Raw genomic sequence first — 16,195 nt, 5'->3', positions numbered from 1 at the left:
TTTACAATTAACAAAAATTTTAAAAATGAATCCAGCCATAATATAATTTTCAAGTTTTACTGACAAAACAAATAAATAAAGGAGGAGCCGTTTCTGCACATGGACGTTCTTCTGCCATCTTTGGCCAATGCTGAAAAAGGAGTGTTGAAAATCCAATTAATATTGATGATCTCTTTACCATAGCTATTCTTACATGTACATTTACTAGTTAAAATGTTATTTAGATATCAGTAATTCTATTTTCACTAGTTGCAAGGACAATTTCAGATATCAACTGCCTTTGTTGATATCAGTAATTAATTTGTTATGAATGTTAATTTAATTATGTTATGCGAATGAATAAAAGTTAATTCGGCTTGCCATACTAACAGTGCAATCTCTTTGGGTTATGCAATTTAATTTTTTATAAATAAATAAATAAAAACACGTCTGTATTAAAGAACTAAATATTGATAAACACGTCTTTGGTATGTAATTAAATGACTTTCTTGTTTATTTTTATTTATTTTCATATAAAAGCAACAGAACTTGAATTACATCCAGCTTATTAGGCAACCCGGCTGTGACCCTGTGCACGAGTGTGAATCCCGCGATAGCCATCTTTGATCTCACAGGTGTCAGATCCACCACGAGAAGAGATGTGTCCGGCTTGCTTGCGTGCGCTTTATTCACTCCTCCTCTCACTGAAGCCGCCTACTCTTGCATACATTTCAGGCGAGGCAAGCCGCATCTCAAACAAGCCTAATCACTAAACATCTGAAGCCACACCCCCATGTCAATCAGAAACACCTGTCACATGATCACTGATAGCACATGTCTCAGCAGTCAGTCGAACAACAAAAGGATTAACTTTAGCAAATCCTCAGACTACAGTGTTAGTAGGTGATATTCTTTATAGCATCCATTGTGTTGATAAATTTATGAAAAATGCTTTGTCCAGAATTTGGCTATTAATGCATATTTTCAAACAAGATTGGATTAATTAGGATTTTTAATGCCTTGAGAGAAATATCTTCTGCTCACCAAGGCTGCATTTATTTGATTAAAAAAGACAGCAAAAACATCGAGATATTATTACAATTTAAAATCTGTTTGCTATGTGAATATATTGTAAAATGTAATTTATTCCAGTGATCAAAGCTGAAGAAACGTGTTGCTCAAGAAACATTTCAGATTTTTGTCTGCAATTTGAATCATACTTTTGTGGAAACTGTGATGTACTACCATTCAAAAGTTTAGGGTAAGATAATAATCATAAATGTTTCCTGAGCAGCAAATTAGCATATTAGACTGATTTCTGAAGGATCATGTGACACTGAAGACTGGAGTAATGATGCTGAAAATTCTGTTTTCATCACAGGAATAAATTACATTTGACTATACATTACATATACAACTATTTTAAATGTTATTAATATTTCACAAAATTCCTGTTTTTAATGCATTTTTGATTAAATAAATGCATCCTTGGTGAGCAAATCCTGATTCCAGAATTTTACAGGGTTTTTTTTTCAGGTCCCACACGATGTTGGAGTGCTCCGACACGAGCCGTAATCCAATACATTTGGATTTTCCATACTCATTTTCAGAGAACGGTCACCTGCGGCACAAAGTGACCTGTGAACCCTACAAGTTCACCTTCAGACTTGATGACGTCCGTGGAACCGAACGGGAACATCACAACCTCTGTCACTACATCACTCAGCACGTGTATGATCTCTTAGAGAGGAACTTTCACCTTATAAGGGTGCATCTCGAGGAGGACGGTTTTGTATTCATGAGTCCTGGGGCGCTGTATCATCCTGGGAGTCTTCTGGTTCTGATTCAGGACTGGGGAACAGTGCGGAGCGGCGTGTGGAGCTGGAAGCTTTCAGCTCACGAGGGACTGGAGCGAGGCAGTCAGATCCCGTATCTTCGCTGGGCTGCGCTGGAGTCATGTGCCGTTATCATCATGAACCCTAACGAGGGTGGGAAAACTCTAGAGCATCACGTCCATCTGGTCTGGGAACGCTTAGTTTCCCGGAGCTCCGCTGAGCACATATTTGTGGTCGCTCATGGCTATGGAGGCTTGGCTTTTGTGGATCTCCTTTGCTGTCAGCTTGAAGAGGTTCAGCGTCGTGTGACGGCTGTGGCTTTCTTGGATTCGTCTCACAACCTGTGGCATCAGCCGCTGGGAAAGGCTGGACGCGACTGGCTAAAATCCCACTCCAGAACTTGGATTCTCAGCACCAAACCCCTGAATCGCTCCGTCGGGTCTCTGAAGGCCGGCTGCCCGCAGATTTCTGCAGGTACTCAGTGTCACGACTCTGCGCCCATCATCTGCATGGAGTCTGTTTTTCGCTTCTTCAGTAAGACCATCCAACCTAAAGCCACACCAACTCCATTTGAAATCATCACCAGGAGCAAGAGCCGTGCAAAGGACCAAAACAACAACTCAATATGATCACGCAAATGGACTGACCTGAAGGATCTCTGAAATAAATAAAAGACTATGCATCAAAGTTAGAATTTCTGTCTGATTATTGTAAAAAAAAAAAATAATAATAATAAAAATAAAAAACTTAAGTAACACTACTGTGTAATGTAAAAATGAATGTTTGCTGAAAATGAGCTCACTCTCAGGCCATCCAAAATGTAGAGTTTGTTTCTTCATCATATCTGGAGAAATTTAGCATTTCATCATTTGCTCACCAATAGATCTTCTGCAGTGAATGGGTGCCGTCAGAATAAGAGTCCAAACAGCTGATAAAAACATCACAATAATCCACAAGAAATCCAAATGACTCCAGTGCATTTATTACCGTCTTGTGAAGCCAAAAGCTGCGTGTTTGTATGAAACTAATACATCAATAAGACATTTTTAACTAAAATACTAGTATAATCCATAATAACACTTTCTCCAGTGAAAGTCATCTGGTCTGAATCAGAAGAGAAATTTGCAGCGATCAAGCACCGTTTACCAGGCAAAACAGTTTTAAACAAAAAGGGTGGTGGTTTTTGATATGAGAGGACAATTGGGGATATACTTTCTTACTGAAGGGAGCAGAATTATGGAATATAGCATTTTAGCCAGAAGAAACATCTTGATGGATTAGTTTTTTTCCCAAACATGCAGCTTTTGATTTAAATATATGAATTGAGAGACTGGAGTGGTGTGGTTTATTTGTCGATTACTGTGATGTTTTTATCAGCTGTTTGGACTCTGATTATGACGGGACCCATTCACTGCAGAGGAACCACTGGTTAGCAAGTGATGCAATGCTACGTTTCTCAAAATCTGATGATGAAAAAGTAGTAAAATAGAAGTGAAAAAACAGTTTGAAATAGTTTAAAATAACCATCAGTGTCATTAAACTAGAAGTGTACAACCAATATGCTTTACTCTGAAAACATCATACAAAAACTTCACAAAGGCAGAATAAATACATCATATTGTCATTTCCACAGGAAACTCTACATCCTGACAAAGCTCACTTTAACTAGTCACTCTGTCAGATTCTTGTGATTCTTGACTCTAATTTTGTTGGGTAAAACTCAGTGTTAGATGTCATGGTACAGTAGATCATATTTGGGAATGTTTCTTGGGTCAATCGGGCTTTGGACGATCAGTTTTCCTCTCATGGCGCCTCGATAGATCACTTCAATCAGATCCATGAAGTCCTGTTTGGTTTTGAAACTTCCCACAAACTTGGTATGATCTGGAGATCTGAATGGAAATGAACCAAAATCTGAGTGGAGTGATATGAACAACTTCAGGAAACAGCTAAAGAGGAAATTCTGACTGCTAGAATGTATGTGACAGAATATGAAATACCATGATAAATGTGAAATGTTATAAAATAAATAATCAGTCTTATGAATTAAATGTTTTATGAATTAATGAATTAAATTAAATCTTTCTTGTTTTAAAACACTTTGGAAACATCCGTTTCAGTAGAAGTTTTTTTTTAACTTCACACATAACCACATATCCTGTGTTTGTACCTTTTTGCACAAACATATCCTGTTTACTTTGACTCTGACAAATCAAATTATTAATAGTAAAATCAAATGCAAACCTGAAAAAAACTGGCTCTTGTAAACACAAATAAACACAGACAGTTATGTCATATCTAATATAAATGGATAACATTTGGAAGAAAAAATAGAGCCCATATGTATCAACACTCACCCGTAGTCAACCTTCATGTGCTGTCCGTTGAAGAAGAACACCGTTGAGGGAATGAAGCTGATGTCAAAGTATCTGGTGTAAACCGGCACCGTGTCCACATCCACCAGATAAATGCTGGCCATGTTACTCAGATCATGATCCGTCTTTGACAGCTGTCAATAACACAAATACAACCACATTTCACCATATTCAACATATTTCAATGAAAGCTTAAGACTTTTGTGTATGTTTTGAATGAAAGATCAAAGGAATAAACAATGCAGATTGATTTTCTTTGTTTATATTTACCACGGAGTCAATATATATTTTATATATACATACATAAATATACATATGCACATTCAAATTGTGACTTAAATTGTGTTTACTATTAAACAGCCACATATACAAAAATATACTCACAAAAAAATATACTCACTATATAGGTGCATCTCAATAAATTAGAATGTTGTGGAAAAGTTAATCTATTTCAGTAATTCAACTCAAATTGTGAAACTTGTGTCTTAAATTCAATGCACACAGACTGAAGTCATTTAAGTCTTTGATTCTTTTAATTGTAATAATTTTGGCTCACATTAAACAAAAACCTCAACAAATTATAATACTTCATAAGACCAATAAAAAAAAAAAACATTTTTAGTGAATTGTTGGCCTTCTGGAAAGTATGTTTATTTACTGTACATGTATTCAATGTACATGTAAATGCTCCTTTTACTTTAATTACTGCCTCAATTCGGCGTGGCATGGAGGAGATCAGTTTGTGGCACTGCTGAGGTGGTATGGAAGCCCAGGTTTCTTTGACAGTGGTCTTCTGCATCTTCTTGTCTCCTGTTTCTCATCTTCCTCTTTACAATACCCCATAGATTCTCAATGGGGTTCAGATCTGGTGAGTTTGCTGGCCAGTCAAGCACACCAACACCAAATGCAAATCCTGCTGGAAAAATGAAATCAGCATCCTCAAAAAGCTGGTCAGCAGGAAGCATGAAGTGCTCCAAGTCTTGGTAAACGGGTGCAGTGACTTTGGTTTTCAAAAAACACAATGGACCAACACCAGCAGATGACATTGAAACCCAAATCATCACAGACTGTGGAAACTTAACACTGGACTTCAAGAAACTTGGGCAATGAGCTTCTCCACCCTTCCTCCAAACCCTAGGACCTTGGTGTCGAAATGAAATACAAAACTTGCTCTCGTCTGAAAAGAGGACTTTAGACCACTGGGCAACAGTCCAGTTCTTCTTCTCCTTAGCCCAGGTATGACGCCTTTGACGTTGTTCGTGGTTCAGCAAATTTCTTGACACTTTCTGTGTGTGGTGACTCTTGATGCCTTGATCCCAGCCTCAGTCCATTCCTTGAGAAGGTCACTAAAATTCTTAAATCGATTTTGCTTGACAATCCTCATAAAATTGTGGTTCTCTCGGTTGGTTGTGCATCTTTTTCTTCCCCTCAACTTTCTGTTAGCATGCTTGGATACAGCACTCTGTGAACAGCCATCTTCTTTGGTAATGAATGTTTGTGGCTTACCCTCTTTGTGAAGGGTGTCAGTGAATGTCTTCTGGACAACTGTCAGATCAGCAGTCTTCTCCATGATTGTGCAGCCTATAGTGAACCAAACTGAGAGACCATTAAGAAGGATCAGGAAACCTTTGCCGGTGTTTTGAGTTGATTAGCTGATTGGCATGTCACCATGTTCTAATTTGTTGAGATCAATTATTGAGTTTTTGTTAAATGTGAGCCAAAATCTTCACAATTAAAAGAACTAAATAATTAAACTACTTCAGTCTGTGTGCACTGAATTTATTTAATACACAAGTTTCACAATTTGAGTTGAATTACTGACACAACATTATAATTTACTGAGATGCACCTGTAGGGTTCAATTCCCAGAGAACACACATAATGATAAAAAAAAAAAAAAAATTACAACCTGATGCACTGCAAGTCGCTTTGGATAAGAGCGTCTGATAAATGCACAAATGTAAGTATACATTTAATATATAATAGATATTTAAATATATTATCTTTATCTTTATATAAGTTGAACTGAGTAAATACAGCTGGGGAAAAAAACTAAAACTGTGTCCATTTCAGGCTGCAAAGCAACAAAATGTGATTATTTCTAAGGGGATTCTTTTCTATACCCATTGCATCTATGAAATATGAAAATAGTGTGAGTATTATATACATGAGGACTTTACAAATTAAGATTAACGCTTACACACATATGCAAATATAAAAAAATTATACAGTGAGATATATATACACTAAACATATTTGTGTGAGAGAATGCAACTTAACCACATGGCTGCCAAATACGCATATATGAAAATATAAAAAGTGATATAGACCCAACAGAAAACATAAAGCAATTAATAATAATTAATTTGTTAGTAAATCTGAGGATCATCATAACTCACAATCTCGTCCAGCTGTAGACACACAGAATCTTCATCTCTGCCGAATCGCAGAACTAACACCTTCTCAGCGACCGATTTAATGGCGTCATCAATGTCTTTTTTACACGACAGTTTAGGAAGAAATAAACTCATGGTGATTTAAACGAATTCAGCCAGAATTAGACTAAATGAACTCAATATCAGGAATGCACGCTTGGACTCCACCGGATGTTTACCAGAGTGTGGCGCGCCGCTGTGTGTGAGCTGACTACAAACGCCATCAATAGTTCCCACACTGTGTACACAACTCAGCATAAATATGTTATTCCTGTTAGTGATAGTACGTATTCTAATATTTTAAATTACATTAACAAATATTAGCACATTTTAAAAATATTCAATTAAGTTACAAGACAAGCTCTTTAATAAACGACTGCAGCTTTCCTCACGGTCAGCTTTTATTGTTGCACACCGACATCCACATGACAGCAGGCAGCGTGTGTCCTTTTGAGGGTCCAGTGACTTCTGAGTGAAGATACAGAAATACATCTGACATGGTATGTTGATGTTACTTGTAATGTGTGTGAATGCGATGACAGATGTAGAGGAGACTGGGGCTAGTTATTACAGTTATGTTCTATCTCTGTGACCACTGGTCCTCTGTTCCAGTCCTGGGACTTATATTACTGCTTGCACATTTTGCATGTCTCCCGATTCAGTTCAGAGCTATGTGAACTGAACTGATTTTGTCAGATAAGAGAGACATACAAAATGTGCAAGCAGTTAGTCCCCCACAACCTCTGTTAGGTATCTGAACATCGTTGCAGACCAAGTGCACTCATTCATGGCAACTGTGTTCCTTGCCAATGATGGCCATTACCAACAGTATAATGTGCCATGCCACACTTCCAGATCATCAAGGAGTGGTTTGAGGAACATGATGGTGAAATTCTGTTAATGACCTGTCCTCCAAATTCACCTGATGCGAACTGGAGGACCTGCTGTTGACATTACAGTACCAGAGGTACTACAGGTTATAAAAGCTGCCGTGCAATGCAGTAACATGCAGTGGAAAATCACTACTAGATATAATAGTTGGTGTGTTGTGTGTGTTGATAGATCATATAAACATTTAGATAAATTGTCCATTTAAAACAATCATTTGAAAGTATAAAACTATAATAAAAACATTATATACCACTTGTAAATTGTGAAAAATTAAGCATACAGCTATTTAAGAAATATCATTTTAAACCCACACTGAGGAATATTAACTGCAGTAGGAGTGTGACTAACTAGTCCAGTATCGTAACTCAATCATGTCCCTCATGTTTGTTGTTTTGTAGGTGATCCAGACATTATTGTGATGTTGTAGGTGTTGAAGTGCAGTGATGATGTTCCTGCGCTCGTGTTCACTGGCCGTGAGATGCAGCTGCTTCAGAAAGCCACGCATCACAGTCAGGCCCTTCAGCTCCAGCTGGACCGTCAGGAAAGACGCCTCAGAAAACGCTCTTAATTTGGATGTGTGGAAGTCCGTGATGAGATCTCAAGCGCTGCAGGAGGAGAGCAAAAGCCTGAATCCGTCAACGCTGGAAGCCAGCCGTGAGCTGGTGGAGATGTGGCATCAGGCGGGGAAGTTCGTTCCCAAGAACATCACAGACGAGCAGCTGGAAGCTCTCGCTGAACTGACCACAAAGTCTGCCAAGAAGAAGTTCCTGAAGTTTCTTGCGATTAAGGAGTCATACAAGATCTCCAAGAAGGAGAAACAGGAGAGGAAGAAATCTGAGAGTGAAGCCGACGAAGTATTCAGTCGAAAAGAACCCAAGAACAGCTTCCTGCTGAAGTTCTGGAGCAGATCCATGGATTGCCTTCACGGCTGGCGAGTGGCGCAGGCCATGCGCTTCGGCCAGCCGCTGGTGTATGACATGAGCTACGACCAGCACATGAGCCGCAGAGAGATGGAGAACACCGTTGCGCAGCTGATAGAGAGCGAAGGCTGGAACCGCCGCGCCACAGACCCGTTCCACCTGCACTTCTGCGGCCTGCAGCCGGACAGCGCATACCACCGTGAGCTCCTCAAACGCTACGGAGCGCACACATGGGACCAGCTGCTGATCACAGCCACGGAGCACAGACATGTGGAGCTGTTTCCTCAGCAGGACCTGGTGTACCTGACAGCCGATTCTCCCAACGTCCTGCACACGTTTGATCACAGTAAGGTGTACATCATTGGTGCCATGGTGGATCGCTCCATTCACTCGGGCGTTTCTCTGGCCAACGCCAAACGCCTCAAACTGGCCACGGCACGACTCCCGCTGGATGAGTATCTGGACTGGGACTGTGGAGCCAAGAATCTGACCCTGGATCAGATGATCCGCATCCTGAACACGATGAAGGACACGGGAAGCTGGCAGAAGGCGCTGGAGTTTGTGCCCAAGAGGAAACACAGTGGCTTCCACCAGCAGAGCAGAGGAGTCACGAGAACCACAAAGAGTCGCTTCATCCAGAACGATTCATCAGAGATCCCTGCTCGAGTTCAGAGCCACAGGAAGAACAAAACAGACAGACACCAAAAACAAGAAACAACAAAAATTGAAAAAAGATTGTGATTAAGAATGTCTTTTTTTGATACTTACTGTAACTCATTATACTCCTCAATAAAAATGTTTTAGACGACTGAAATGGGATTTTCTTGTAAAACCTACATATTCACACTAAATTCTCATTCAGGCCTGATTTATGACCATTAGGATTTCTACATCATTTTGACAGTTAAACATATTGTTTATCACATTTGCAGAAAACAGCATTTAATTCTAGTAATACAGTGATTATAATACAGCATATATACCATGATTTAGAAATAGTTCTCAAGAGAGTGTGTCTTGAAAATATTGCCACAGTGGAAGAAAAAAAAAAACAGGATTTATTTTCTTTAAGTAACTTACTTCCATTTTCTTTCATTTTGGGCCACAGATAGAGCTGGAAATGTTCTGGTTAGGGTTTCATGAAATTAATGATATTTTATGATGTTTCAGCTCTGGCTATGAAGTTTAACGATTTCAAACTGGTAAGGAAAGTGAAAATAATCTTTCTTCTGGTTTCATTTAAAAATCAGTGCATTCAAAATAAATGTTTTACTAGTACGATGGAGGAAAACAAGAAAAGAAAAAGGTTTCACTCCAAACTGTTTATTTTTTGTAATTTAAGAAAGAGATAATATTCTCGAAATGGTTTAAAAACAGTCCAGGAAAACACTTAAATGTCTGCTTGGAGAATATTGATGAAAATACAGTGTAAATACAGACATCATTCAGCAGCAGCATCTTTCACTGCATCATATAAATAAAGCTCATAGCTCTCACTGTCATAAACATCTACATCAGCAGTTCATCGTTTACTCATCCTCATGCTGTTTCATACACGTGCTTCATTTCAGATGTGGAATACATGTGATACTTTCAAGCTGCTTTTTGACTTTTTGGACCTTTTTGGACATTTGGCTTTACCGTTACTGAATCTTAAAACATTTCTAATTGTTCATATCTTATATTCCAATTTCTTCTAAACTGGATTATTATTTTCTTATGAATTCATTTCAAATGTATTTATTTCTCATTATTAATCGAATAATGAATTTCCTATGAATGAATTACCAGTGATTAATTTCTTATTCTAATCTCTCATTAATTTAATTATTGTTTGAATCATTTCTAATTGTTTGAATCATTTCTAATTTCATGCAGGTGTGAAACAGGAGGAGGGTGAATAACCGATGATAGATATCCTCCATTAAATCAATCTGTCCAATCTAAGAAACCTCAAACACGTGTGCGGCACCATCCTCCACATTTAAACACAGGAATCACATCCGGAGATCATCTGTGAGGATCAAAGCTTCAGCACTGCGTCTGCTGCGGAGTCTGTGGGATTTGTCTTTGGTTTTTTCATGAGAACAGGCATGAAGGAAAGCGTCATAATACTGCCTGAAGGTTGAGGCGATGTTCTAGAGCACGATCAGCTCTCCGTTACAGCGCTCGCAGCAGTTGAAGGTGATGTTCTCGTAGCGTGTGTATGGGTGGAAGCGGCCGATGCTCTTCTTACTGGCCAGGAACGGGGAATGAACAGATTCAGACATGGACGGGTCGGGCTCCGTCTCAGTGCAGGATATGGGGTCTAAACTCCGCAGCACCTGAAGATGAACCAAAAAAGGCTTTCAATGGCCAAAACAAGCTTCTGTAATCATTAAAATCATTTATCTAATACTTTAATACCTAATTATTGATTTCTTATTACTGTATTTTCTTAAACTAATTACATGTCTTATTATTATTATTAATCTAATCATTTATTTAATTTCTAATTATACAATTATTGACTGTTTTAGTACAATAATCTAATTTCTTAATTTCTCATTAATCAAATTAGTGATTTCTAATTATTATTCTAATTTCTAATTATTGATTTAATATTACATCAGTTTCTTATTAATCAATTTCTAATGATTCATTTCTTTTTTTTATCTAATTCATTTCTTGTTTATAATTCGTTAATTTCTAATGAATTCATCATCTTAGGAAGAACCTGAGAGAAAGAATGCACCTTCTCAGCCATCTTCTCGGCCGGTGTGTTGCAGAGCTCTGATCTCAGGTTGTTATTCTTCACGGCGCTGCTGCTGTTGCTGCTGCTGCCGCCCATGTTTCCCAGCAGGTGAGAGTTGATGGCATCTGCCAGCTTGTGATTGGCTGCGGCCAGTTCTCCTGTGCTGAGTGGCTGAGCGCTGGGATAATACGTCTGCTGCCGACCCCACTGCAGAGACACCAGCAGCTGCTCCAGAGACCTGCACATCACATGCACAACATTACAACTCCAGCCACACAAATCTTAGGGGAATGAACATGTGAAGTTGCATTTGCATTACTTTGTCAGCTGAAAGAAACCCTCAGATTCATCACTAGTAAGATTTTTACATTGATTTAAACAAAGTAGCTATTTAAGTATGATCAAGGCAAGACACTACAGACAAAACCAGTGTTTTTCATGCACTGCTGTTTTTTGGTCTATTTTGCACCTGTAATTTCAATTCCAATCCATATCTTTAAAGAGTTTTTCTTCTTACATATACCAAACTTTTCAGTTTTATTACTCTCTATATTCTGAAGGCTTTTACTGAGGGGTTTGTTCATATATCATTTACACTGATTTATACAACACTTTACACTTAAAATCATGGTGAAAATGTATTTGTTTTCTGCCTGTTGACAGTATTTTCTGTGATAAAAATACAATCCAAAATTCCCTCTGGAAGAACCTTTAACCCTAATATGTCGACAGATTAAACCAGAATTATGAACCTGGCTTCATCCAGGTTTCAGAATTATGTGCGGGAAATGCATGCTTATTACTGCATATTTAATTAAATAATGCGTCATTTGCATATTTAAACAACATTTCAGGAAATGTTTAATACAAAAAAAGCTTGCAGTCGTGTTGAAGTCACCCTATTCACCTGTGGTGTCTTACTTTAGTAAACTCTTAGAATTTTTTATATTTTTAATTATTTTTTAGTTTTTGTCATTCTTGTTAGTTTTTTTTATGTCTAATGTTTTTATTACTTTATTCAGTTTTACTTTACTTAGTACTTTGTTAGAAATACTGCCTGGCAAATAACTAAAGTAACAACATTTTCATACTTGATCTGAGTCAGGAGATGTTTTGAATGGTTTTTGGAGGTGGGCTGAGGGAAATGCGGTCACCTGTGTGTGTGCATCATGTCCCGGGAGAACTCGTCTCGTTCTCGCAGCAGATCCTGAATGGCACACTGAGCGTCTCTGGTCTGCCGCTGCAGAGCTGCTCTGGCATTGGTCAGTTCATCTGCCATCACACTACAGGAACAAACACGCATGCATCACCCTCTTCACATGAAATACTAACTCGAGTATATTTTCTTCCCGTATGTGTTCTTCATAATTCTTTAGCTGGGAGCTAATTATGTATGCATATAAAAACAGGAAAATATGATAAAAACAGTCATGTTAAAAACAACATTGTACAAGTAATTATTATAAAATTTAAAGCTGCTGTAGGTAACTTTTGTAAAAATATATTTTTAAATATTTATTAAACCTGTCATTATGTCCTGACAGTAGAATATGAGACAGATAATCTGTGAAAAAATCAAGCCCCTCTGGCTCCTCCCAGTGCTCCTATTGCCATTTGCAGAAATCCATCGCTCCCGATAAGAAAACAACCAATCAGAGCTGCGGTCCGTAACTTTGTTTGTGTTCAAAATGTAGAAAAATGTATATAATAAGCGAGTACACCATGAATCCATTTTCCAAACCGTGTTTTTGGTTTGTCCTGAATCACTAGGGTACACCTATAATAAGTGTTTATATTCGGACTATTTTAGATTGCTTCGGGGGTACCGCGGCGGAGTAACCCAGTACCTTTGTGATTCTTCATAGACATAAACAGAGAGAAGTAGCTCCGGCTACGATGTTCTTCCGCAAGACGCAAGCAGTTTTGTTTATTAACTGCTAGAGCGTCAAAAGTTACCTACCGCAGCTTTAAGCAGAATGTTTTGTAACGTATCCCATGTTTCTGATTTAGGTCTCACCGGCTGGCGAGGAACTTGCTCCTCCAGACGTCACACTGAATGCTCCTGCGCTCCAGCTGCTCGGCCGTGTGTGACAGGCTCCGTCCCAACGCCTCGTTCTCCAGGATCAAGTGGTTGTTCTCTCGTGCGAGACGCTCAAAGTGATACTGCAGATCATCTCCTACAGATGCCACCAGGAGCTTCTTCAGCTCACGGTTCACCTGAGAACACGTCAATCCAGATTAAACCAGACCAGACCAACATATGCTTTTTCATTACAAAATGCACAATGATTAAATAAATCAAAGACATTTATAATATTACAAAAGATTTCCATTTTAAATAAAGTGCTGGTCTTTAGGACTTTCTATTCATCAGAGAGTCCGAAAAAGTCTAATATAGCATGGTTTCCACAAAAATATGAAGCAGCACGACTGATGATAACTGGAATAAATTACATTTAACAATATATTAGAATTTTTTTTTTTTACTGCAATTAGATTTTACAATATTACTGTTTTGACTACATATTTGTTGCAGCCTTCATAAGCAGAAGATCCTTCTTTCAGAAACATTCAAACCAATCCCAACCAACACAAGAAACAGGATCTCCTTCACACGAAAGCAAACTAATGCATCCACTGTGTACACACAGGAAGAACTGTATGTGACAAACCTAAAGCCATTCTGTATTGATTATCACACAGTGTAAGCGAGTGTCTGACCTCCGTCTGGACCCTGAGCTGGTTGGACAGCCCCTCTTTGTCCTGCAGCAGACGGCGCTCTGAGTTCTGCAGTTTTTCCAGTGCGCTCCTGTAGTCCAGCGGCTCTGAGGAGGGTGATGGTGGACGCTCATCCCCATGCTGAGGGGATCCTCTGTCCTCAGCCAGAAGCCCCACATGAGCGCTCCGGCTGATAGCGGCCCGGGGAACCACGATCCTCACTGCATCCACCTCGATACACGCGTCTCTGCTCACCTTCCCCAGGTGCAAGACTCCTGGTGACTGCACCGCTGCTGGCACCGCTCTTGGACTGTGCTTCGGTGTACCCATCTTCAGGAGCGGAGGCTCTGCGGACAGTTCGGGGGCCCCTGGAGGCTTGTCCGTCTCCATGCCATCACCAGGGCCACGGACCGCCACCACAGACACATCTGAGACAGGAGTCGTCACAGAGATTTACTGTAATCTGATGTGATGTTCAGACTGAAGTCACTGAACTGTATATCAGCAGATGGCAGACGGATGAACTCACCTTTGATGATCACTTCAGCAGACATGACTGCAGTCAGGGGCCCTTATTATCTCCAGTCAAGATCACACAGTTACCGCACACTGTGTCATAGTCACATTTTAATCAACAAATGTTATATTTCATGCAAGTCCTATAATTATTTTTTTTATATATATATATAAAAATTATAATGCAACAGAGGAAAATGCTGCAACTGTCTAGATGACTCATGCATAGAAAAATAACATTAAAAAAAAAAAAATATATATATATATATATATATATATATATATATATATATATATATATATGTGTGTGTGCGTGTGTTACATTTTATGCAAATGTATACACCGTTTCAGATTTTTTTTTAATTAAAAGTTTATGATGCAACAGTCTATATAACTCCTGTACAATTTATTTATAGAAATTATATGTTCTATGTTTATGCTAATTGTACACACAATTTATATTTGGATTATATAACAATTATATTACAATTCAATAAGGCAAAATTCTAGATACTCTTGTCCAGAAAAATATTTTTATAAACATTTGATATTTTATGTTAATTGCTATACAAAAATGTATCTTATTAAAATCTTTTGATGCAACAGTCTAGATGACTCCAGAGCATAATTTTTTATTTTAATTATTTTAATAAACATGCTAAAATTGTATACATTTTTAATGAAATTCCAAGATGCAACAGCATTAACATGCTGACTATTTTATTATTATTAGCTTACTAGTGTTAAGACAACTTCTGAGGAGTTTGAATAAAAATGTGACTGTAACAAATCTACAGATTAGTAAAAACAAATACGCTTCGTTTAATCAGCATTATTTAAGTTAAGCTAGTTTTTTGTCCTGACTGGATCAAACCTGATGAGCTCAAGTGTATTATATAACATGAGCGACGTCGATCTATCAAGGCCATGATGTAAAGATGTTTACGTTAATCAACACGACTAGTTAACTTACCCGCGGAATGAAAAGACGTCTATGCACAGAAATATATACAGACTGTTTCTCAAAACATAAGCACGTGCTGATAAACAGAGGTTCGACCTTTGCGCTGTTTATCTGTCTTTGTTTATCGGTCTTTGTTTATCTGTTTGTGGCTGGTTTGAGTAACAAAGCAAACACTTGCTTCTAGAAAATAAAACCTACGATATCATGTAAAATTCTAAATCTCACAAAATAATGACAATGGTAATGAACTTACTAAAGGATAAATAATACTTTTTTTATAATGAATTTTGCCACGTACCTCAGAGCGTCGAGCTCACAGGCTCCATGTTGAAACCGGAAGCAGCTGGTAGCGGCGGACAGTGTTGCCAGATTGCAAGGGCGATTTCCATATTGTCAATGTAAACAGTCAGAATAAGTCGATTTAAATTCAAAATGTTCCTTAGATAAGTGATCGTAATAAGCAATGTAATTCGCAGGTATTTTCACACTCGTTCATGCAAACAATAGGACAGTCAGAACCAGAACTAGAGAAAGTCTAGTGAAGTAACGTTACATTTTGTAGAATATTACACAGTAACGTTACTTGGCACAGTCTCATATTCAGTTTCGATTCTGTTGAAATTATTCAACTGTGCTCTGATTTTAGAGTTACAATGATATTAGAGCCTTCAGGTCACTCTTTCATAGTGCTCTCCTGAATATACAGCTGTAAATCTGATCCCTTGTCGCGTTAAACCCCTCAGCGCATCAGCCCGAATCTACTATGGCTGTGTGTATTAAATAACGTCATGAATCATGATAACTGGTTGCAGTACAGAGGCTTGGAGT

General features: G+C 38.3%; 4 protein-coding genes across 7 annotated transcripts; 2 read left to right on the top strand and 2 right to left on the bottom strand.

Moving 5' to 3' along the window:
• Positions 1-754: 754 nt before the first annotated feature.
• si:ch73-41e3.7 (uncharacterized protein LOC572312 homolog) lies at positions 755-2,501 on the top strand. 2 transcript variants are annotated; one of them, XM_052585518.1, is made up of 2 exons: positions 755-878; positions 1,516-2,501. In XM_052585518.1, the coding sequence occupies exon 2, from the start codon at positions 1,526-1,528 to the stop codon at positions 2,441-2,443; it is 918 nt and encodes a 305-aa protein (XP_052441478.1). In that variant the 5' UTR covers positions 755-878; positions 1,516-1,525; the 3' UTR covers positions 2,444-2,501. The 2 variants fall into 2 exon arrangements, with proteins under 2 accessions (XP_052441478.1, XP_052441486.1); XM_052585526.1 differs by having other exon boundaries at positions 862-882.
• Positions 2,502-3,355: 854 nt separating this feature from the next.
• Positions 3,356-6,863, bottom strand: txnl4b (thioredoxin-like 4B). The gene is made up of 3 exons (XM_052587316.1): positions 6,589-6,863; positions 4,172-4,323; positions 3,356-3,706 (listed from the first exon to the last, which is right to left on the bottom strand). The coding sequence occupies exons 1-3, from the start codon at positions 6,718-6,720 to the stop codon at positions 3,541-3,543; spliced, it is 450 nt and encodes a 149-aa protein (XP_052443276.1). The 5' UTR covers positions 6,721-6,863; the 3' UTR covers positions 3,356-3,540.
• A 105-nt stretch (positions 6,864-6,968) lies between these two features.
• On the top strand, positions 6,969-9,243 carry trmt10c (tRNA methyltransferase 10C, mitochondrial RNase P subunit). Of its 2 annotated transcripts, XM_052583179.1 has the most exons (3): positions 7,040-7,124; positions 7,480-7,591; positions 7,914-9,243. In XM_052583179.1, the coding sequence occupies exon 3, from the start codon at positions 7,959-7,961 to the stop codon at positions 9,174-9,176; it is 1,218 nt and encodes a 405-aa protein (XP_052439139.1). In that variant the 5' UTR covers positions 7,040-7,124; positions 7,480-7,591; positions 7,914-7,958; the 3' UTR covers positions 9,177-9,243. The 2 variants fall into 2 exon arrangements, with proteins under 2 accessions (XP_052438479.1, XP_052439139.1); XM_052582519.1 differs by lacking the exon at positions 7,480-7,591 and having other exon boundaries at positions 6,969-7,124.
• A 499-nt stretch (positions 9,244-9,742) lies between these two features.
• blzf1 (basic leucine zipper nuclear factor 1) lies at positions 9,743-15,867 on the bottom strand. 2 transcript variants are annotated; one of them, XM_052584097.1, is made up of 7 exons: positions 15,666-15,867; positions 14,417-14,496; positions 13,891-14,315; positions 13,187-13,386; positions 12,324-12,452; positions 11,170-11,407; positions 9,743-10,759 (listed from the first exon to the last, which is right to left on the bottom strand). In XM_052584097.1, exons 2-7 carry the CDS (start codon positions 14,439-14,441, stop codon positions 10,574-10,576), a joined length of 1,203 nt encoding a protein of 400 aa, XP_052440057.1. In that variant the 5' UTR covers positions 14,442-14,496; positions 15,666-15,867; the 3' UTR covers positions 9,743-10,573. The 2 variants fall into 2 exon arrangements, with proteins under 2 accessions (XP_052440057.1, XP_052440840.1); XM_052584880.1 differs by lacking the exon at positions 15,666-15,867 and adding an exon at positions 15,377-15,663.
• Positions 15,868-16,195: the final 328 nt, after the last annotated feature.

Source organism: Carassius gibelio, chromosome A1 (assembly GCF_023724105.1).
Source record: "Carassius gibelio isolate Cgi1373 ecotype wild population from Czech Republic chromosome A1, carGib1.2-hapl.c, whole genome shotgun sequence".
Lineage (NCBI taxonomy): Eukaryota > Metazoa > Chordata > Actinopteri > Cypriniformes > Cyprinidae > Carassius > Carassius gibelio.
This window is presented reverse-complemented; position numbering and strand designations above follow the sequence as displayed.

What these genes read in the sequence shown, in the direction of transcription:
- si:ch73-41e3.7 (XM_052585518.1), top strand. Translation starts at nt 1,526, where the DNA reads ATGTTGGAGTGCTCCGACACGAGCCGTAATCCAATACATTTGGATTTT.
- txnl4b (XM_052587316.1), bottom strand. Translation starts at nt 6,720, where the DNA reads ATGAGTTTATTTCTTCCTAAACTGTCGTGTAAAAAAGACATTGATGAC. An exon ending in GTCTACAGCTGGACGAGATT is followed by an intron (nt 4,324 to 6,588) that starts GTGAGTTATGAT and finishes TGTTATTGACAG; the next exon opens with CTGTCAAAGACGGATCATGA. An exon ending in CACATGAAGGTTGACTACGG is followed by an intron (nt 3,707 to 4,171) that starts GTGAGTGTTGAT and finishes ATTTCCATTCAG; the next exon opens with ATCTCCAGATCATACCAAGT.
- trmt10c (XM_052582519.1), top strand. Translation starts at nt 7,959, where the DNA reads ATGATGTTCCTGCGCTCGTGTTCACTGGCCGTGAGATGCAGCTGCTTC.
- blzf1 (XM_052584097.1), bottom strand. Translation starts at nt 14,441, where the DNA reads ATGTCTGCTGAAGTGATCATCAAAG. An exon ending in AGCTCAGGGTCCAGACGGAG is followed by an intron (nt 13,387 to 13,890) that starts GTCAGACACTCG and finishes ACGTGTTCTCAG; the next exon opens with GTGAACCGTGAGCTGAAGAA. An exon ending in AGCAAGTTCCTCGCCAGCCG is followed by an intron (nt 12,453 to 13,186) that starts GTGAGACCTAAA and finishes TTGTTCCTGTAG; the next exon opens with TGTGATGGCAGATGAACTGA.